This window comes from Pseudorca crassidens, chromosome 16 (genome assembly GCF_039906515.1).
Source record: "Pseudorca crassidens isolate mPseCra1 chromosome 16, mPseCra1.hap1, whole genome shotgun sequence".
Lineage (NCBI taxonomy): Eukaryota > Metazoa > Chordata > Mammalia > Artiodactyla > Delphinidae > Pseudorca > Pseudorca crassidens.
Window position 1 is genome coordinate 31804636 of NC_090311.1, and position 23097 is coordinate 31827732.

The 23097-nt window shown below is 41.3% G+C and overlaps 1 protein-coding gene across 3 annotated transcripts in view; it reads right to left on the minus strand.

Moving 5' to 3' along the window:
- ENTPD1 (ectonucleoside triphosphate diphosphohydrolase 1) overlaps nucleotides 1–23097 on the minus strand; it is a 111690-nt gene that overhangs the window by 71355 nt on the left and 17238 nt on the right. Inside the window, exon 1 of one of the 3 annotated variants that reach the window (XM_067709886.1) lies at nucleotides 13918–14102. The exons of 1 other annotated variant lie outside the window; for it this stretch is intronic. In XM_067709886.1, the coding sequence (XP_067565987.1) occupies nucleotides 13918–13933 (16 nt within the window). In that variant the 5' untranslated portion in view covers nucleotides 13934–14102. Of the gene's footprint in view, nucleotides 1–13553; nucleotides 13570–13917; nucleotides 14103–23097 lie in introns of those variants that run through there. One more of the 3 variants, XM_067709888.1, reaches the window with a different exon arrangement.

A 23097-nucleotide genomic window follows, 5' to 3' on the forward strand; every position in this document is an offset into this window, starting at 1 on the left:
ACCAGAGGGGAGTGTGCTGCTGGGACTCATAGGACATCTGCTACAAAAGGTCACTTCTCTAAGGTTGGGAAATATAACCAACCTGCCAGAAACATAGAAATAAAAACAGCAACTTAGGCAAAATGAGGTGACAGAGGAACATGTTCCAAAGGAAGAAACAAGATAAAATCCCAGAAGAAAAACTAAGTGAAGTGGAGATAGGCAACCTATCCAATAAAGAATTCAAGGTAATGATTATAAAGATCAAAGAACTCAGGAGAAGAATGGATGAACAGAGTGAGAAGTTAGAAGTTTTTAACAGAGAGAAAATAAAAATAAGAACCAAACAGAGATGAAGAATACAATAACTGAAATGAAAAATACACTACAAGGAATCAACAACAGACTAAATGATATAGAGGAATGGATCAGCGAACCAGAAGACAGAGTAGAGGAAATCACTGATGCTGAACAGAAAAAGGAATAAAAAGAAATGAGGAAAGTTTAAGAGACCTCTAAGATTATATCAAGCATAATCAGCTGACTTTTCAGCAGAAACTCTGCAGGCCAGAAGACAGTGGCACAATATATTTAAAGTAATGAAAGGGAAAAACTTACAACCAAGAATACTCTACTCAGCAAGGCTTTTGCTCAGATTTAATGGAGAGATCAAAAGTTTCATAGACAAGCAAAAACTAAGAGTTCAGGGCCACCAAACCAGTTTTACAAGAAATGTTAAAGGGACTTCTCTAAGACAGAAGAAAAGGCCACAACTAAAGACATGAAAATTACAAAAGGAAAAAGCTCATCAGTAAAGGCAAATATACAGTAAAGGTAGTAAGTCAACCACATACAAAGCTAGTAGAAAAGTTCTAAGACAAAAGTGGTAAAATCATCTATATCTGCAATAAGCAGTTAAGGGATACACAAAAGAGAAATATGTAAAATATGTTGTCAAAAATAGTAATCATGCTCAACATTGTTAATCATCAGAGAAATGCAAATCAAAACCACAACAAGATACTACCTCACACCTGTTAGAATGGCTATCATCAAAAAGAACACAACTAACAAATGTTGGCGAGGATGTGGAGAAAAGGAACCCTTGTACAGTGTTGTTGGGAATATAAGTTGGTGCAGCCACTACAGAACAATATGAAGGTTCCTCAAAAAACTAAAAATAGAACTACCATATGATCCAGCAATTCCACTCCTGTGTATATATCCAAAGAAAACAAAAACACAAATTCAAGAAAAAGATACATGCACCCCCATTGGTCACAGCAGCATTATTTACAACAGCCAAGATATGGAAGCAACCTAAGTGTCCATCAACAGATGAATGGATAAAGAACATGTGGTATATATATACAATGGAATACTACTCAGCCATAAAAAAGAATGAAATTTTGCCATTTGTAACAACATAGATGGGTATTATGCTTAGTGAAATAAGTCAGACAGAGAAAGACAAATACCGTATGTTATCACTTATATGTGGAATCTAAAAAATAAAACAAATGAATGAATGTAACAAAACAGAAACAGACTCACAGACATAGAGAAAAAACTAGTGGTTACCAGTGGGGAGAGGGAAGGGGGAGGAGCAAGATAGGGGCAGGGCATTAAGAGATACAAACTACTACGTATAAAATAAATAAGCTACAAGGATATATTGTACAGCACAGGGAATATAGCCCATATTTTATAATAACTTTAAATAGAGTATAATCTATAAAAATTTTGAATCACTGTGCTATATACTCAAAAGTAATATAATATCGTAAATCAACTCTACCTCTATCTTTAAAAATCCAATCACTTCTCACAACTTCTACTGCTACCACCTAGGACTAGACACAATCATTTCCCACTGGTATTATTGAAGTAGTTTCCCAACTGATCTCTCTCTTCTACCCTTGCCCCCTTTCCGTCTATTCTCCACATAGTAGCCACGGGGAGCCTATCAAAATGTGAACTGGATCCAGTCACTACTCTGCTCAAAACCCACAGTGGTTTCCCATTTCACTATAAGGAAAGCCAAAGGTTAACAATGGCCTGCAAGACCCTAGACAGTCTGTTTAGTTCAAATTCACCTCTCAGCTCTCACCTCCTGCATTTTTTTCCCTTTTTTTTTGGCCGCACAGCATGTGGGATCTTATTTCCTGACCAGGAATCGAACCCACACCCCCTGCATTTGAAGCATGGAGCCTTAACCACTGGACCGCCAGGGAAGTCCCTCAGCTCTCACCTCCTTGTCACCTCTCTTCAACTCAGCCACACTGGCTTCTTTGCTCTTCCTTAAACACTTAATTTCTCTGCAGGACTTTGTATTTGCTGGCCTCGCCACCTGGAACATTCTTCCCAGAGAGTGCCACATGCTGGCCTGCTTTACCTCTTTAAGGTCTTTCTTCCCAATCACCTTCTATTTTACCACCCTATGTAAAATTGTAACCTCCCAATACTTCTCAACCCCCTTTCCTGCTTTGATTTTTTCTTAGTACTTATCACTAACATACCATACATCTTACTTTTTTTTTTTTTGATGATTATCTGTCTGCCCTCACCCCACCCCTCCACCCAGAACATAAACCCTGTGAAGTTAAGGATTTTGTTTTGCTTTCCACTGTATCCTCAGTGCCTAGAACAGTGCTTGACATATACTCTTTGCTCAATAAATATTTGTTAATGAATGAGTCCATCTCCCTTCCCTTGGCTCTTTTGGGGTTTTTTTGGCCGCACTGCGCAGCTTGCAGGATCTTAAGTTTCCTGACCAGGGATTGAACCTGGGTCTGGCGGTGAAAGCACGGAGTCCTAAACCACTGGACCGCCAGGGAATCCCCCCTGTTGGCTCTTATCCTTCAAACATCATCAAGTCCACTCTAGTCTGCAACATTCTTCCCTTGATCCAACTCATCCCTCACGTCAGCTCTCTCTTTCCCTCCACCACCTCACTTCTTGAGTTATCCAATAAGCTCATTGTTCCTACTTTCTGCTAACTTCTGCTGTTTAACCTCTTAATATTCTACTAAGTCTGTTTTCACCAAGGATATTTATAAGCTCCAAATTCTCAAACCCAATCACCACATCTCTCCCACTATAAAATGTACCATTAGAGTTTTAAGGGTTTTTGCTGGAGGGATTAAGGGTCTGTGGGTAGGAAATATTATAAAGTGCATCCCAATTCCCAAAAACATTACACTGTGGGGCAGGGGTAGAGGGCAGGGGTGGGAGGTGCTCGAAGAATAGAAAATACGATACCTCTTCTCATTCTCCTTCTTGTCTAATCTGCAGCTTTGGCACTTCTTCTAGAAACTTTGGTCTCAAAACACACTCTCCCGGGCTTCCCTGGTGGCGCAGTGGTTGGGAGTCCGCCTGTCGGTGCAGGGGACATGGGTTCGTGCCCCGGTCCGGGAAGATCCCACATGCCACGGAGTGGCTGGGCCCGTGAGCCATGGCCGCTGAGCCTGCGCGTACGGAGCCTATGCTCCGCAACGGGAGAGGCCACAACAGTGAGAGGCCCGCGTACCGCAAAAAAAAAAAAAAAAAAACAAAAAACCACACTGTCCCTTGGCTACTGGGTTCAGACTCTCCTTGGCTTTCTCTTACCTTTTTAGGCTTTCTTTCTGAATCTCTCTTCTTAAGGCATTTCTTTTCCCATCCCTTTATTGTTGGTGTTTCCTTGGGTTCCATTCTTTATCTCTTCTGTTTTCATTCCCTATACTTTCTTTTCTTTTTTTGTTTTTAGCATAATTGTTTTATTTTTTAACATCTTTATTGGAGTATAATTGATTTACAATGTTGTGTTAGTTTCTGCTGTATAACAATCATCCCCTATACTTTCCAGGGTAACTCATACTTTAAATGCTCATATTTTCAACTATTGACTCCATGCTCCAACTCTAACTCCCATTATCTCTTGATTTTGGCCAGACCTCTCCAAGCTCTACATCCACATTTCCAGCAACCAACAGAATATCTCTGCCTTGATATCTTACAAGCATCTCTTATTTAGCATGTGCCAGGATAAACTTATTATCTCCCTCCTCCCCTGCCAAATCCACTCTCCCTCCCTTATTCCCAGTCTTATTCATAAATATTAATCCAATCATCTAAAGCCAAACTTGAGAATAAATCTTAACATCTCCTCCTCCTTCCTTCCCAACAAACCACCTAGCCCTCTACCTCAAACTCTACCTCATAAATATTGTTTAAATCCAGCTCCTCTCATCCATCCCTCTCCCCCACCCACCCACCATCAATGCCTTAGTGCAGGTCCCCATCATCTCTCACCCACTGGACTATTGCAAAAGCCCAATACTAGTTTCTTCCCATTGCTCACCAACTTCTTGGTTCATTCCTGCCCGAGTGCTCTCACAGAGCCAAGTCTTAGGACCACTAAGTATGATGACAGCATAAGTGAAAATACTTTGCCACACTGTCCCACATTCTTGTGAAAATCTATATCTGTATCCTAAAAGAAATGATATTTTTTCCTCAAATGAAACGTCAGTGCATTAGCATTAAGAAATGACGCTAATGGCCAGCATCACCTCTTCTGAGACAAGGCAGCATGAGGGAGGCAAGTAAGCAGAGGCCTCAGCTGGCCCACCTAACACTCATTAACTTGGGATCAACAAAAGCGCACTGTGGGAGAAGAGAAGCATGGTGTGACGGGAGGGGCACAGGGAACACTTTGGGAAGTCCCAGGTTTGTTGTTTTGTCTTGCTTTGTTTTGCTTGTTTGTGTGTTTATTTTTGCCTCTGTGAACTGATAAGCTCACTCTACCATGAGTATAAAGAGACTTAGAACTGATCTCCAACCAAAGACATTACTTGGGCAAGGTGCTAAGCAGTGGCGCAGGAGCTCACTCCGCAGTTTAATGAAGGTTTGCTCTCAGTGGGAAAGGGGCAAAGGCAAGAAAATGGGCCCAGAGAAGGGTCCTTCCTGAATGCCTTTATGCCTCTGGACAAAAATACTGACAGAATCCTGAGAGCCCTAGCCTCTCTATCCTCTGAAACATGACTCTATGGCAACAGGACTGTTGCCTTCTTTCCTGGATCCAAGTGAGCTTTCTTGGGTAGAGGACTGAGATGTCTTCCCACACATAGAAGGGGATGTTCCATTTGGTGATTGAATTATTCTAGGATCCAAACGGAATCTAAGGGAGCAAAGGGTAGACCAGGCATTCCCCATCTCTAACACTGAACTGGGATGAATCTCCCCTAGTGCTTCCTTAAATTCTTTTTAGAATAAGATGAAAAACACATAACATTCATTTGTGCACCCCTACAGAAAGTATCTCTTTTCTTTCAAGGATAAGGCCTTAGATTAAATAAATTTTGCAATAAGTAGAAAGAATGGTAGAGGAAAAGCTTGCTTCCAAAATAGATATGATGCAGGAAAGAGAGGGAAATCTTTATTTATTTTTTGGTTAGATACAAGAGGATGCTGGTCTGAGAAGAGAACAGATTAGGATAAAAGATTTCATGGAAACTAAAAATACTGTAGCTGAATGAAAGTTTATACTAGAAATAATTAAGGAAAACTGAATCAGTGATGTAGAGAATATTAGGAAAATATTGTCAGAATACAAAGGAAAATAAAGAAAGGAAAGGAAAGAAGGAAAGAAGAAAGGAGAGAGAGAGGGAAAGAAAGAGTGAGAGAGAGAGAGAGAGAGAGAGGGAGGGAGGGAGGGAAGAAAGGGAGAGATAAACGGATGGAGTAAGTTCAGAGATAAGAGATCCAAATAATAGGTCCCTGAAGAAGAAAAGCAAGCAAACAGAGTAGGAGCACTGATTAAAGTTATGAAAAGAGAAATCCTTCTTGCCCCTAAAGAAGTCCTGAATTTGGAAATCAAAAGGGTTTACCACATTCTAAGCAAAATCAATGAAAGGAAGTCTATACTCAGTTGTCTCACTATGAAAATGTCAGGAATAGAGAACAGAAAAATGTTCAGGCTGAAAAAGTGTCCTCAAAGTACTTCACAGCATCAAACTTCTCAAGACAATGCGGGCATATTTCCAATTACTTGAGGGGGATAAGCTATCTATATTTAGACAAGTTGTCACTCTCTTACCACACTGATGCCCTTTCTAAAAAAATTACTTTCATATGCACCAGATCATTTTGACAGGAACAAAAATTAAGAACTCAAAAATGGGGCAAGTCATAGTGAGAAAAGAACTATATTAAAGTTAATTAAATTCATGCTAATGGGTACAGGTTTTCCTCTTGTGGTGATAAAATGTTCTAAAATTGATTGTAGTGATGGCCGCACGATTCTGTGACTATGTTTAAAAACAATGAATTGTAAACTTTAAGCAGGTTAATTATATGGTATGTGAATTATATCTCAAAATAATAGTAAGATCAACAACTATGGGTTCAAATCTCAACCTCAGCACTTACCAATTGAGAGACTTTAGGTTGGTCACTTAACTACTCATTCCTTGGTTTCTCATTTGTAAGACAGGGATAGTATCGACTTCAAACACTTGTTTGAGAACTGAGTTAACATCTGTAAGTTGACTGGAACAACACGTGGCTCAATACACACTACAAACCTGTAGATTAACTAACTAAACCATCACCACTTCCATGTATTGAACACTTACTCTGTTAGTTTCCTACAGCTGCCATAACAAATTACCACAAACCCATTGGCTTAAAACAATACACATTTACTCTTACAGTTCTGAAGTTCCAAGTTCAAAGTCTGAAATCAATTTCACTGGACTGAAATCAAGCTGTAGGCAGGGCTACTCTTCCTTTTCCATCTGCCTGATGGCATTCCATGCATTCCGCATTCCACATTCCTTGGCTTGTGGACCTCTCCTCCATATTCAAAGCCAGTAGCACTGCATCTTGCTACAGTGGTTGCCTTGCCTTCTTCTGTGTCAGGTCTCCCTCCTCCTCCCTCTTATAAGACCATCTGTGATTATCCAGGATCTCCCCAGTTTAAATTCCTTAATTTAATCACATCTGCAAAGACTCTTTCCGTATAAGGTAACATTCATAAATTCTGGGGATTCAGAGCTGTAATCTTTGCAGGCTACCACTGTTACTATATCAACCAAAAACGAAGAAAAAGAAAATAAATCTACGAAAAAGCCCTAACGATTATTTGTAAGTACACCAAAATAAAGCCATAAAAAAGAAGACATTAAGCAAAAGATGGTATCAAGAACATTTCACACAGCTTAAATTAGAAAATATGAGTACTGCACTATTACTTTCTATTTACCAACCTTTGTTCACTGGAAACTTTTCGAGTCCTCCCTACCCTGCCTTTTCAGTTCAGTGCCTAAAAAGTTATTTTGCTGATGACACACTGCTTCAGATGTCTTTTGTGCATATGTCTGAGTCTTTATCCACTTGAGCAATACTGTTTCAATTTTATAGTTCAGAGATTCTGACCCTCACCTCCTATATCCTGCCAACCAGACCCACCTCCTGGCTCTGGCCTCCTGGGGCCTGCCATGATTATTTGGGAGGGAAAGACTTGGTAATTTTCACTCACACCATACTACAATACTTCCTAAAGTTATATAGCCATACAAGGTTCAGCTGCCTAAGATGCTGAGAACTTTATCTCATCTTCTTTCATCTTTCTCAAGACTTTATTGACTTACTCCTTCTCCGCATCTATTTTACTTCCTTTTATAGTCCCAACTCTCTATCACTGCCCCCCACCCTTTTCTAATAAGCCACAATAAAAAGTTATTCACAGCTCATTCTTTTTCCTGGAATTAAAATTCTCATAGGTAACAATAAAAGTACACAAAAGTAAATGCAGATGTACCATAATTTCACATAGGAGAATATTATGGTTGAGGAGGGATTACCATATACTTGAAATGACTGGATAGATTTACAAATATCCAATTTTATATCTTAAAAACAGAATATATCTTATTCACAAGTGTTCACATTTATAAAAATTCACTACATGCTTAGGCACAAAGAAACCTCAGAAATACTAAAGCCATATTCTCTAATCATTGTGAGATAAAATGAAAAATTAATAAAAATTAATGGTTTAAACAAAAATGACAATTACCTGGAACTTTCAAAAAATTATCCTGGGTTAAAGAGACAATAAATGTAATATCAAACTTTTTTGAAAATATAACACCACAGATAAAAATGTATTGGATCTATTCATAGCTGTAAGTCTCTGTATAAAAACACTAAGGTTTTGGAAAAACTGTTGTAAATATAGTAGAAAAACCTGAATATCTTTATTTTATCAAGAGCTCACATAAATTAATTTAAAACATAAAATCCAATAAGTAATAAACAGGCAACGGATGTAAACAGTATACAAAAGAAGAAGCACATTATGTGAAAAATGTCAAATTCACCAGTAATTAAACAAACTAAAACAACATAAAAGTGGACACGATTATTTAAAGAAAAAAACAAAACAAAACACCTAAGTTGTCAGGGATGGAGCAAAACAAGAACTCCTCGTGGGAGCATGAAGGGTCCATCCTTGGTAAAGCAACTTGTTAATAGTAATCAAGAACTTTAAAAAACATTTACAAATTTTAATCCAGTAATTCTACTTCTGGGATTCTATCCGCAGCATGCATCCCTACATATGGAAAAACTTCACTCACAAAGATGTTTATTGGAAATGGGAACAACCTAAATGTTCAATAACAGGGACACTTAAAAAAAACTATGTGACTATAAAAATTATGCTAACGAAGACTATGCTATAAGGTGGAAAATACTTGTGCTTCACTGCTACACTGAAAGTCAGGCTTTAAAACTGTATGTATAGCCTAACAATCACAATGTCACCTCGTAATTTTTCAAGGTTGTAGTCAAATAAGTGCTAAAAAAGAGAAACAACCCAGGCATAGAAAAAGGAACTACAAGGAAATACACCAAAATATTGTCATGAGCGATTGTTTTTCTTTCTCCTCTAATCCATATTTCATGTCTTCTTTAATGAGTATATGCCATATTACTTATATCTTCACAGACAGAAAGAAATTGTCCACATCCTCCTTATGGATCAGAAGGAAACACCTTTTTTTTTTTTTTTTTTTTGGTGTTACGTGGGCCTCTCACTGTTGTGGTCTCTCCCGTTGTGGAGCACAGGCTCCGGACGCGCAGGCTCAGCAGCCATGGCTCACGGGCCTAGCCGCTCCGTGGCATGCGGGATCCTCCCGGACTGGGGCACGAACCTGCGTCCCCTGCATCAGCAGGCGGACTCTCAACCACTGCGCCACCAGGGAAGCCCAGGAAACACCTTTTTACGTAGGGCATGTACTGCCGTTGTTCCTGGGTCTCTAAATTCATTTTGATACTCTAGCACAAAAACTGTGGGATGGAAGTATGTTAGGCAAACTCCCTCTTGCCTTCTCTACTCCAACGACTTCTTTTTTCCTTATGATTCCCTCAATTTTCCAAACCTAAAGAAATCCTATCGGTCCTCTCTGCATTCATTATCCTCTTTTGCGTCTGGGATCATTCTCACCTCACTTCTGCAGTGCCGACAGTGCCCCCCTGGCACGCTGCTCCCAGTCTCAGAGTCCTGAATCCTTGCTAGCCCCAGCTCTCGGTCACTCCAAACACCCAGCAAAGGGTTCTGGGGCAACCAAATGTTCTGTTCCAGTACTTCTCAGGTTGGAGGAAGGGAATGAAAGCAGCATAAGGAATCTCGGAGCCGTAGAGAAAAGGTGGGAGATGTTTAGGAAATCCAACACAGAGCCTTTATGTACAATTACAGATTGTATGTGATAAAGATTCAGATTTGTTTCTTGTATGGCAAAATTCTAGGACATATGTTTACTGAAAGAACAAAGGAATGCATGAATTAGGTTTCCCATCATCCTGTAATGACATAACTGATCAGTGACTCAAAGTGGTAGCTTCAGAGGAGGGGGCAGGGCAGGGAGCACTGGGGAAGGGAGGGCTTGGTTGTTTGGTACCAAAATAAGCCCTGACACTATGGCTTGCAATGACACTATGACATGGCTAGTCGAAGTGTGGCCTATGTAGGGGCAGCATTACTAACACCTGGGAGCTTGTTAGAAATGCACAATCTCAGACCCCACTCCAGAGCTGCGGGATCAGAATCTGCATTTTAACAAGATCCCCAATGATGCACATGCATATCGAAGTTTAAGAAATACTGCCTCAGAACACACACACACATTCACCAAGACAAAGACAGTGCCTCTGCTCATCTGCACTTCCATCAAACCTTCAAGAGGTTTGATGATTCTTCACCACAAGGGCTGCCCTCAACTTTGGCCTCCCTCCAAACTTTTTCAGGGAATGGAGCTCACAAGGAACAGACCCGATGGGATGTGCCCCAGTCCTCACCTTCACTCTGCATAGGCAGGTGGAATTAAACAGTAATGCCCTTCGGCACAACCACTGGTTATGGAGTGCAGAAGCAACCATAAAGACAACACAAGGGAGAAAATACTCTTAAAATACGGTTTGGCCAAGTAAAAGCAAGACCAATCACTGCCATTTGTAAAAAATTGTTTACCACATGTGCCCAATGACCATGCAAGACAATCATGATTAAAGAAATCATTTAATATGCACCTGTTGACTTTGTAAAGGTTTATTAGATTACAGGACTGGTAATCCCAAACTCATAATCAAGGCTAAACTTTGGACTTCTGCCTGCAAATCTCCAGGATGAACATGTAAATAGGTTCCCTACTTGGAACCTGGAAAAAAGTGAAAAAAGCTTTTTATTCTTAAATCTAGGCTGCAGTTTTGGTAAAAGAGAAAGGTCTTTAAGCACTGCTGGGATGTGGAAGGGCTTATTGTGGGCACCAGACTCTACTCATCTTTCTAGGTCCAACTGAAGCGTTCCACATCTTTGAGAAGTTTTCCCCCAAATCATCAATCCCTGTTCTGTTTCTCATGGGATTTTCCTTAAACTTCTATTATGGCTCTTAGGGAGGTAGGAGAACTTATCTATTAGGAACCCATGCTTTGCAGCCTAACTATATTGGTCTAAATTCCCCCCTTTGCCTATTACTATCTGGATGATGTTGGCCAAGTAACTTCCCTCCACAGCTGTAAGATGCAGAAATCTCTATCATAGGTTTTTTTGGGAAGATGACATGAGACAATGCCAGATGTATGTATAAAAATTACAGTGCCTTGCACATAATAAAAAACCAATGTTAGCTATGATTATTAGCACTTCACAGAGTCTGGCTTCAATTAGAGTTGGTTGTATATATGTCTGCCTCCCTCACTAGACTGTGAGCAAACTGTTTATATCCCACACATCTGGCACAGGGACTTACAAATGGAAGACACAATAATATTTGTCAAACGGGTTTGAAGGTACGCCAAGAAAAGGGAAGGGAGGGTGCTGAAACAAATTTAATGTACTTTATGATTTTATCCAGGGCCAACCTCTGTGGTGTTTGCTTTTCTTCTATTACCAGAGTATGTTGTCTCAGACTACGAGATTGGTCGCTATAAAATGGGGCTGGCGGGACACTATTTCTGGAACCAGATGTTCTGTTCAGAGATAGTGAAGTTGTGCTATGAGGAATCTGAAATCTCCAGTTTGGTTCTCAGCTGAAAGGGGACTGGGGGCTGAAGTTCAGCCAGAACTGGACGGGCCAAATGGGGTGCCCTAGCATAGAGTCACATCAGCTCTGAAGGTCACCCACCTAGAAGAAATGCATTTTGTTTTTCAGTGTATTCACTTAGAGGGATGTCTTTACATATTGCACAAAAGAGCTGTTTGTACCAGCAGGACTCCACTGCAAACTCAAAGGTCCCCTTTTAAACCAGCCTACTGACGCTTGGATGAACATCAACTAAGATAATATTACTTAGCTTACTAAATACTTATTGAGCGCCCATTATGTGTTAAACACTGTGCTAGACACTGCAGATCCAAAGGTAAATAAAGAAATTATAGTCAGGGGAAGGTTGGGAAGCAATGCAGAAGGCAGGAGTGTGGACAAATATGACAAGTGCCACCTTAGGTGTAAGTGGTGAGGTATTGCAGAAACATCCAGTATAAGGCTACTATAAGGCTTAAAGGAGGGACTAACAATCAAGATGAGGCTTGAAGGAGTGATTGCCACAGGTAACATTTATTGAGCACATATTATATACATCAGGCCCTGTTCTGAGAACCCTGCATGAATCCCTCATTTAGTCCTTACAACAACCCTGTGAGGTAGATAACATTATTCTCTTCATTTTACAGATGAGGAGACTGAGGCTCACAGGAAAGGGTGGAGCTGGGATTCAAACTTGAGCAGCTTGGTTCCAGACTAAAGGAGGAGGAGAGGGCCAAATCAGCCTTCAAGGCAGAGGCAAGTGTCTTGAAACAATCTGGAAGGGAGGAAAGAAGTTCCCCAAGTCCCTTGAGGAACTGAAAGTGTCTGGGGGTGGGGACAGAAGTTCAGAGATGACTCAGCTCAATCTGCAGGTTAGAAGGGAAACCAGAGGCAGGGGATTTCTAGTCTGCTTTGGACTTTTGAAAACGAGCTGTGTGGTTCCTGCCATCTAACCCCTCCTGGCTTCAGTCTTTCCCTTTTGTAAAAGTCAATAATAACAATACCTGGGCCCTACCACAGAGAATGGCCACGGGCGCCAAATGGGAAAAATGCACGTAAACTTGATAGCAAAGAACAAATTCCTTACCAGACTTGAGATTTCACCAGTATCATTTCCCCTGTAGCTTCAAAGATTTGCAAACCCAAATCAACAACGTCGAAGCAGTAACAAGAGACTCTGAAGTGGAGCAACAGGGTAGGGAAATAGACCCTCGGACCCTGCATCTGTCGCCCGCATTCAAATTCACCACTTACTGTGTGATCCCAAGGTAAGCTACTCTCTCACTACCTCAACTCCATCATCTGGGAAATGGGGATGATAATGATAGCACTCACCTTATAAGTTGCTGTGAGGAATAAGTAACACGTGTAATACGCTTAGAACAGCTCCCAGCACAGAGTAAAGATGAAAACGTTAACAGCTATCATTACTGTCATTATTAAGAACTCTACTGACTACTCATCCCATTCCTCCACGTTGTATGTGATAAAAATATGTGGGGATATTAGAGACCAGAGCTGATGAAGGTTTGCAACCCTACACAACCACGATGCTGCAGACATTCTTCCTGGCTCCCACGGGCTGGCAAGCAGCTGGCTCTCTGTCCTGGCAGAAAATGCCCAAAAGAGGTAAAGGACAGAGACCGCACACCATCTGTACAAACCAGGCTGCTCTCGCAGTTTTTAGACAAAATCTAAATATAGTCCGTCCGATAAGCCTTGCTTTTTAAAGATAAAACTGTTCTTCGTACCTATACCCCTTCCCTCCCTCCCCACACCCATGCACACTCCCCCCCCACACCTCCCAAGAAAAGTTTAGTCTTTTGTAAGACATACTCTCGGGTCCTGTTGTGACAGGCTCTTGCCACATTAACTTCTCTGTCTAATTCCAGGCAGAGAAGCCTTTGCTAATTTCACAACAGGAACGCACACAGGAAATTCGAGAACAAGGCAAATCTACACACAGAGCCCAGCATCTTCAAGCAAACTCACTGAGGTACTGACCCGAAGCAAGACGACTCTGGACTGTAAATGAGGCAGCTGCCTCCTAAACTGCGAGGGGACGGAAGAAGTCTTTTGCCTCTAAAAAACCAGATCTGAATACCAATTGCTAATGAATATTCATGAGCTGCTCCAGCTTGCTCAGGAGCCACCCTTGACTCTAGCCCCGGAGCCTGGCTTCCTAAAATGTTTCCCAAAGTTTTTTCTCTGCCTCCTCTCAGAAGGAGAGGGTGGGAAAGTGTATTTAGGGCTTTTTGCCTCTTGCTCTTTCAAGTACTTGCTTTTGGTCCGGGCTTTTGGTTTTCTTTTTTCCTTTTTTTTTTTTGTTTGTTCTTAAGGATTCAGATCAAATCAATTTTGCTCTTACCCCTTCTATCTTCCATAATTGGCAGCTTTTGTTTTCTTCCTCTTTGCTCTTTATTTTTCAGCCTCTGCTTGCTGTGGTCGGTCTCAGTGAGAGAGGTACTCAAGGAACAGAGATATAACAGACCCTCGGGCTCGTGGGAGGGGCTAAATTAGCCTGCCCCGTTTCGGAAGGAACCTCAAACCCTATGTCTTTTTCATTGAAAGGACAGACTGGCCGAGAAGTCCAACAGCTCATTCCCCTAAAGCTTCCCCAGGTTGCAATTTTTTGTATCTTGAAACAATGTATGTTCAGATATCTCTCTTCAGCTCTTTCCCTCTCCCTTTGTTACAGAAATCCATTTTTCCCCTAAAAAGTATATCTTGGCTGCAAGCAAAAAAAAAAAAAAAAAAAAGCTACTTACTTTTTGCAATTTTGAAGCAAGATAACAAGAAACTTGTTACCTTTATTCTGCTCTGCAGTAGTTATTTCCACTATTTTATCTTCCAGGTCACTTATCTGTTCTTCTGCCTCAGTTATTCTGCTATTGATCCCTTCTAGAGTATTTTTAATTTCATTTATTGTGTTGTTCATCGTTGCTTGTTTCCTCTTTAGTTCTTCTAGGCCCTTGTTAAATGTTTCTTGCATTTTCTCTATTCTATTTCCAAGATTTTGGATCATCTTTACTATCATTATTCTGAATTCTTTTTCAGGTAGGCTGCCTATTTCCTCTTCATTTGTTAGGTCTGGTGGGTTTTTATCTTGCTCCTTCATCTGCTGTGTGTTTTTCTGTCTTCTCATTTTGCTTATCTTACTGTGTTTGAGGTCTCCTTTTTGCAGTCTGCAGGTTCGTAGTTACCGTTGTTTTTGGTGTCTGTCCCCAGTGGCTAAGGTTGGTTCAGTGGGTTGTGTAGGCTTCCTGGTGGAGGGGACTAGTGCCTGTGTTCTGGTGGATGAGGCTGAATCTTGTCTTTCTGGTGGGCAGGTCCACATCTGGTGGTGTGTTTTGGGGTGTCTGTGGCCTTATTATGATTTTAGGCAGCCTCTCTGCTAATGGGTGGGGTTGTGTTCCTGTCTTGCTAGGTGTTTGGCATAGGGTGTCCAGCACTGTAGCCTGCTGGTCGTTGAGTGAAGCTGGGTCTTGGTGTTGAGATGGAGATCTCTGGGAGATTTTCGCCGTTTGGTATTACGTGGAGCTGGGAGGTCTCTTGTGGACCAGTGTCCTGAAGTTGGCTCTCCCACCTCAGAGGCACAGCACTGGCTCCTGGCTGTAGCACCAAGAGCCTTTCATCCACACGGTTGCAAACTTGCCCGCCGACCATGCTCACTCAGTGCGCCCACAGAGTCTGGCGCTGGGTAGGGGGCGGGCTTCAGGGACCCTTCCTCGCTCCTGGCCTCTCTCCCACGATGTCCTCTACACTGCTGCTGCCACTCCCTCTTTCTCTGGGCTTCTGTTGCTCAGCGGGCGCCTGCCACTACCAGCCGCTGGCACCCAGCCCCAGCCGGCCAAGCCCATGGAATTGGAAACCAGCAACATGTAGATCTTTTAGGATGTGTTTGATCTTAAAGGACTACCTGCTAGTGTTGGAGGGTCTCCTGCAGAGGCGGGGGGTGGCTGTGGCTCACCGTGGGGACAAGGACACTGTCCAAGAAACTTGTTACCTTGATACCCACCGGAAGAACTGTGGGACCCAAGAACAGTTCTTCCAGCCCCATGAATCTGATCACTTCTGGTCCCCTAATGAGCAATCCCTTTTAGAGGCTCATTACACCAGAAGAGCAACGGGTCACCCTAGCAAAAGATGCTGTGGCGGGAGAAAGCGTGGTATTGGTCAGAAGGCAGGGTGGGATGGCAGGGGAGGCTGCTCGCTGGGAACAGCTGTCTAGCTGTACTGATGCAAGTTGTCTACCTTTTCCAAACCTAGACGTCCTATCTCTGAAGTCTTATGAGCAAGAATTGCTACACCCAGGCTTTGCCAACATGACCCAAATGCAGATGAGAAACTGACCAAAACATTTTAAAACTGTGTATATGAAGTTATTTTGAAATCAGGACAACAGCCAAGCCTCAGAGAGGAAGGTAAGTTCCCAAGTCCCAGGGCTGCCTGTCTGGGCAGCTTCCCCCTCCACAAGGCTGTCACAAACCTTAGCATTTTAGATTTGAAAGAGACCTCGGACATCTAGTCTAAGCAAGGATAGAGGCGTGGAGATGTTAAGCTACAAGTTCATGTTCACATTGAGAGCAGGGAGCTGGTTGCTACCATGCTCTCCAGCACTTAATATAGTTCCTCCCACGGTGTAGGCTCTCAGTAAATTTTTGATAAATGGTTGAGTTAATAAACAGCAGCAAAGCAGAACGTAAATCTGATTTCACTGATTGCTAGTTCATGCTCTTTCTACACTGTTTCTTCAGCATGAGAGGTGGTATCTAAAGCCAATTGTACCATAAGACATTTTTCTTCCAAATATACCATAAGCCATTAAATTTGTCACCAATAAAGATTGTTTTTGACTCTATATATAACATATATTCTCCATTATACTTTTAATCATACTTCAATAAAGGCAGGGGCTTTTTTTAGTTTAGGCATCTCTGCAATCTGCACAGTGCTCAGCAGCATAGTATGTGCTCAATAAATGTTTGGTGCTGGACTGCCCTGGTGGTCCAGTGGTTAAGACTCTGCGCTTCCACTGCAGGGGGCATGGATTCGATCCCTGGTCAGGGAACTATGATCCCACAAGCCGCATGGTGCGGCCCCCAAAAATAAATAAATAAAAATTTTGGTGCTTTAATAAATCTGGGTCTGTACAATACTCTTTCTTCACCTTACTAAAGGTTTCAGATTTACAGCATTTGCCATTTATAATAAAAACTAATTATACTAAATGAAAATCCAGTGGATGCCTTCTCCCGAGCCAGTTTAGACTCCATTTCTAATAATATTGGTTTGATATCTGTGCTATTGTGGTAAAAAAATTTTTTACTCTTTTTTTATTTAATTAATTTTATTGGAGTATAGTTGCTTTATCATATGTGTTTACAATATGTATTTTGTGTTAGTTTCTACTGTACAGCAAAGTGAATCAGCTATACGTATACATATATCCCCTCTTTTTTGGATTTCCTTCCCATTTAGGTCACCACAGAGCAGTGAGTAGAGTTCCCTGAGCTATATAGTACATTCTCATTAGTTATCTATTTTATACATAGTATCAATAGTGTATATATGTCAGGACTTCCCAGGGGTAGAAGGTAATAATTTAGTGAAGACCTGGGGGAATGAGCTGTGTGGTTATTTATGTCCTTTTGATATTATTTAAATGGTTCTTACTCTTGGTTGGTTTCAAGGCTAAAAGGAGACTGCAAAAGAATGGGGTTTTATCATTGATAGGGATGTCAGAGGCATGATAAATCATACTTCAAGAAACATGTTAAATGTTGTATGGCAATTAACAAATCTAATCTCAGGAATTCATAGATTTTTTTTTCCACCAGGAACACACCCAAATCCCACCTTCTTACACCTGCTTTAAACTAAGATACTAAGTCAGTACTCTTTGGTATTTGGTGTATGAATATTCAACAAACAAAATTTGCCAGCACCTTTTGAAAATCATATCAAATTTTCTTGACACTATTTGACATTGTACTTTGACAATCTATCAGCACCACATGCACATCTTATCAAAAAAATTGTTTAGATTAACTCAATCATATTTGTAGTTCTCTACCATCAGTAATAACCTCTGCCCCCACTCCACCTGCCTGCTTACAGGTATTTAGGGATGATAAAAACCCCTGTGAGGGATAGGAAATAGGGCATGGGGTGGATATAAAAGTACTCTGAGAGTATGTAGAATGCACACTGGTTCAGAAAATGCCCCTTCCCTTCTTTTAGGAGAGGAGTAGGAAAGGCACTGTCTCTCGGAGCAGAGCCATGGTTCTCAACCCTACCTGCACATTATACATTATATGTAATCACTGCGGGTGCTTTAAAAGTGCTAATGCTCATCCCTACCCTCAGAAATTGGAATTTGGTCTGGGATTCAGATAAGGATTTCTCATAAAAGGGCTCAGGTGATTTTAATGTGCTGCCAGGGTTTTAGAGTTAAGGAGATCTAGGTTTGAATCTTCACTGTGTAAAATTAGACAAGTTAGTGAGCCTCTCTGAACCTCAGTTTATCTGAGAAATAAAGATTTTTTTAAAAATCTACTTCATAGAGTCATTGTAGGGAAATAAATGTGTAAGAAATCCCAACAGAGACCCTGGCACATAGTTGGCACTCAACAAGTTTGAGTTCCTTTCCTCTTCACTTATTGCTAGGTATATGGTTCAGATTAAATAAAACATTGTCTTCTCTTCTTGTGTCCCTTACTTTCTCCCCCTCCAATATCTTCCATTTATTTTTCAGACCTTCTCCCCCTCCCATATCTTCCATTTATTTTTCAGAAGTAACCCCAGGGCAACTGAAGGGAATGAGAACAGAAGTCCCTTCCCTCCAACAGCACATAGTACCTCTCCACCTCCCTTCCCCAAATTTAATGTGATCCTACATATTCAACAGCAACTGTGGGACTAGGGACATTCTGAGAGACGGGATTGGGGAGTGAAGTATGACCAAGGGTCACCCATGCCTTTGTTGTTCCAGGATAAGCAAGTGGCCTTGGTAGTCAGGAAGGAATGCCCTGAACTCTTGAGTTAGGGGAAGCCCTTGAATGTTGCAGAATGGCCAGCTCTTCCAAAGTGGAAGTATGTGACCAAACAGTTGCACCAGAAGAAGGCATGCTCAGAGCACATAGCACAGCAAAGTCAAGCACAGCAGACACTCAATAAGGAGTGTGCAGAATTGAAATAAAGGTCCTGAACTGCAGGTAAATGCCTAACCTGATCCCAGTACTTGATGAAGTCTGTGTTGTGTAAGCATTATCTTGGTTTACATCAAGTATTTCACAACTGATTCATAACCACTCTTATCTGAGCTACAACTACCCCTTACTGCCCCCGCATTAGCTGAAATCTCTTGCATTTTCTGTTGAAACATCTCCTTTACCTCCTTCATCCTTCTACCCCCACTTCAAGTGCCCTGATTCCTCTGAATGTCTCAGAGGTTTGCAGACATAATGAGTGAAGTGTCCCTTCATTAAAAAATGATAAAATTGTATTGCTACTCAAGAGGCAGGCCCCAAATCCAAGAGTTTCAGGTATAATAACTGATAACAGCTATAACATCTTTAAGGTCAAAGACATTCATTTCCAAAGAAAGTACTCACAATCTATGAAAGTCCAATCGATTTATAAAAGCCCCAACTATTTAAAATTTTTTTTTAATTTTAACATATTTTTTAAATGTTAAATTTAAATAGAGATGGTAAACAGATCAGTGGCTGCCTGAGATTCACTGGGGTGGAGGGAGGTCTGAATAGGTGAAGCTCAGGGGACTTTTTAGAGTGTGAAACTATTGAGTATGATACTGCAATGCCAATGTAAACGTGACGATATTCATAACCTATAGAAATGTAAAGGACAAAAATGAACCTTAATGTATACAGTTTTAAAAAAAATCATCCATGGGGTTAAGGGATCCCTGAATGGAATGTTGATTGTGACAAAAGAATCTAACTGTATTACGAATGTATGAAAGAGCCTCATTGAAGGGAGTAGGGGAAAGGGTACTGACCTGAGTCACTTTGGAAATGAGTAAAGTTTGTAAGACTAAAGGCAAAAGGAACTATACAAAAACATATTACTCTATTTGATGAAGCTGTTTCCCATGGGGATACAGGTTCATAATTCTGAGACCACTACATATGTATACTGGAATTGAACAATTATGTAAATAGATGACAGTAGGAGTCAGGGTTCTCACTGTTGGAGCGGAAGGTTACAGACAGGCAAGGGTAAGTGGCTAATTATAACAATCTATCACACTAATTTAAGATGTTAACAGGGGAAACTGGGCATGGAGTATAGGAGAACTTTCTGTACTATCTTTACAAGTTTTCTGTAAATCAAAAACTATTCTAAAATTTAAAGTATATTTTTAAAATTATGTTGTTAAGCATTGTATAGGTGTTTAAAGGCATCTGTTGTACCGAAACCCCTTGCTGAAGGACATCTTTACTAAAGTAACTGCTAAAAGGACACGGTTTTGCAAAAGCATTTGTTACACATGATTTCTTGTTCAAACAATTCATTGTCTCTACATCCAGCAAAGCAAAATTAACTCAGGCTGTGGGCCAAGACATGGAAACAGCCTTGTTATATAGACTCAGTGTGATACTGGTAGTACTCAAATCTTTTCATCCATGACACACAATATTTCCACTGGTCTAAAAGAAAAAAAGCCTCTAAGTTGATTCCCCACTGGCTCAAAAAGTTTCCAAATAAGTGTCTCTGGAGAGAAGTCAGAAACTCTGGGGCCAAGTGAGGGCAGGAAGGAGAACGGACTGCTGCTTCCAGAACTTGAAAAAAATAATAATAAAGGAAGGGAAATGCCTACGCTTCTTCAGACGGCCACCGTCATAGGGGAACATTGCCAGAGAACTTAAAGTAGCTCCGAGAAGGCGAAAAGTTGGAGTTAAGAAAAATTCATCATATTTAACTGACCCTAAGTGCCTGACTGCATTTGCTAAGCAATCAAGATTACAAAGGGCACAAATCTCTGTCTTCTAATTTAGGACATTTCTGGTCCTAGGAGGCAGGGGAAATTTTTAAAGAACACATGGCTTCTAGAATCTTATGCTCAAGACCTTAACAGGATGGCTCAAACACCCAGTTTCTGAAGACAATAATAGCCCGTAATACCAGGCCAGTCTGTAGCAAGAAGCTCCCATGTTGCTGTTAATGCTCTGCCTCTGCAGAGATCTGCCGGGGGTGACAAACCCTGGAGACAAGGCCAAAGTCAGGCACCCTGCACTCCTTTACATTAGGCCCTTCATCCATTCAGGACCATCAAAGCCTGAAGAAATAATAGAGTGGGAAACGATAATAGTGATTTTCTGGCTTTTGAGATTATTACTTAGCCTAGACAGTTATCCCAGCTCATCCTTCAAGGTCTAGTTCAAACCTTAAATCTTTAAAGCCTTCCAGCTCCTCCAAATTCTGAGAGTATAATTCTTCTCTCTAAGTGACAAATAGCTTGGCACTTGCTTAATGCCTTGCATTGCTAGCTTCAAGTGTGATTTATCTCATATGCACAACATAGAGTCTGACTGCAAATTCTTTTTCTCTCCTCCCCATCCATATCTTCCATATTCCATAGCACCCAGTCCAGGGTTTTGCATATGTGCTTAAATTTTAGGGGGAAAAGTTAGCTAGAACCTTTTAATAGATGAACCATTCTCGAGTAAAACTCCTTCTCAGCATATGAATTGGTCACTCAAATCTCTCCCAACTCCGAAATTTTCTGATCTAGTTCAAAGTATGTAACAATTCCTATTGTTTTTTTAAATTCATTACTCGGCACATGACAGGTAATCTTCCACTGCTGAACTGTAATCTTTAAAAGGTTTCAAAAGCCAACTGGGAGTCATGAATTAAATTAAAATTCACCTGCATTAGGCATTGTTACAAACAGCTCATCTGAGTTGGCAATCAGATGAAAAGATACCTTCCACACAACACGAAGCATGCACGTGCACAAAGACAAACACAGCATAACTTACAGTTCTGCCTGGAAACAGACTGATTTCTTTTGACATTAATTGCGAAACACACACTTAATTTCAAAACATTAAAATCTGTTTTTATCACGTGTTTTAGAATTAAGGATATACAGACTACATATAGAAAATGTCTGTAAGCCTACCCACACAACCGTTCACCTTAATTTCCAGGAAAAATAGAAATTACATAGGGTTCCCTGCTCCAAAGCCTCTGCAATGGCAAAGAGAAAGCTGCCGGATGAGAAAGGTGTCTGTGGGAGGGACAACGCGGGAACACAAGGATCTGCACTTTGTGTGTCAACAATGCCTTGCAGACGAGACAATGTTTTTTCTGCTGCCATAATCCGGAGGATGGACAACATGGATTTTACAGGACATACTCAAGCGTGACATGCAACTAGAGGAAAGTAGAAGGAATTACCAGGATATAATACGTCATTAAGGGCTTCCCTGGTGGCGCAGAGGTTGAGAGTCCGCCTGCTGATGCAGGGGACGCGGGTTCGTGCCCCGGTCGGGGAATATCCCACATGCCGCGGAGCGGCTAGGCCCGTGAGCCACGGCCACTGAGCCTGCGCGTCCGGAGCCTGTGCTCCGCAACGGGAGAGGCCACAACAGTGAGAGGCCCGCGTACCGCAAAAAAAAAAAAAAAAAATTCATTAATATTTGACTAATATATAAATATTTACCACATGTACAATTATGTTACTGTGCTTTGAAAAGGGAGTAAGTTAGAAGAGAATCAGTGAGGGAAAGAATACTTTCCCCTTCTCTGCTTAACTGCCCTCCAGTTCCTTCTTCTGCCTAGCCAGAAAAGCCCTGTGAAAAAGAGACTGCAGTGCTCCCAAACAGTATGCCATGATTTATTATAGCTGTGCTACATCCCTTAGCCTCCCATACAGCCAGCACTTGTCATATTCTGCTTTTGTTTGGGTTATTTATGCATGGAGCAGATTCAATCTTAAACCACCACATTTAGGTATCCAAGAAATTTTGCTATGTTTATTTTCTTTATATCAACTTAAACCCATCTCAGTTCCCTCTGAGCTGCCAAGAAAATCAATCACAATCATTACTGGAGTCCCCTCACCTCCCTGGTTTACACCATAATCTGGGAGAAGTGCATGTATCAGAAAATAGGGGAAGGACTCCTAATCTCTCATTTACTTTGATCCCTTTTGATATTCTCACTGCCCAGCCTTGAAATGTGACAGGCTTTCTGTTCCAGTGCTGAATGGGGATGGAGGAGGACTGGCGAGGGAGTTTTGCCTCTGATGGAAGCGCTGGCCATCCTACTGACCAGGACACAACCACAGAACAGTCAAGGGTGCCCAGTACCCATGGCCCACCAACCTCCACCCCCTTCCCAGTGCTCCAGAATTTCCACTCTTCCCTGGCCCTCAAAGGTACCCCTTTATTTCTTCCTGAATACTCTATTGCTTCCGAGCACCTTGCGCAATTTCAATAACAAGCTAGGGTAGGATTGGAGACCCACAATAACTAACACCTTAACAAAGTATCCTGCCTCTTACACTGAGTTA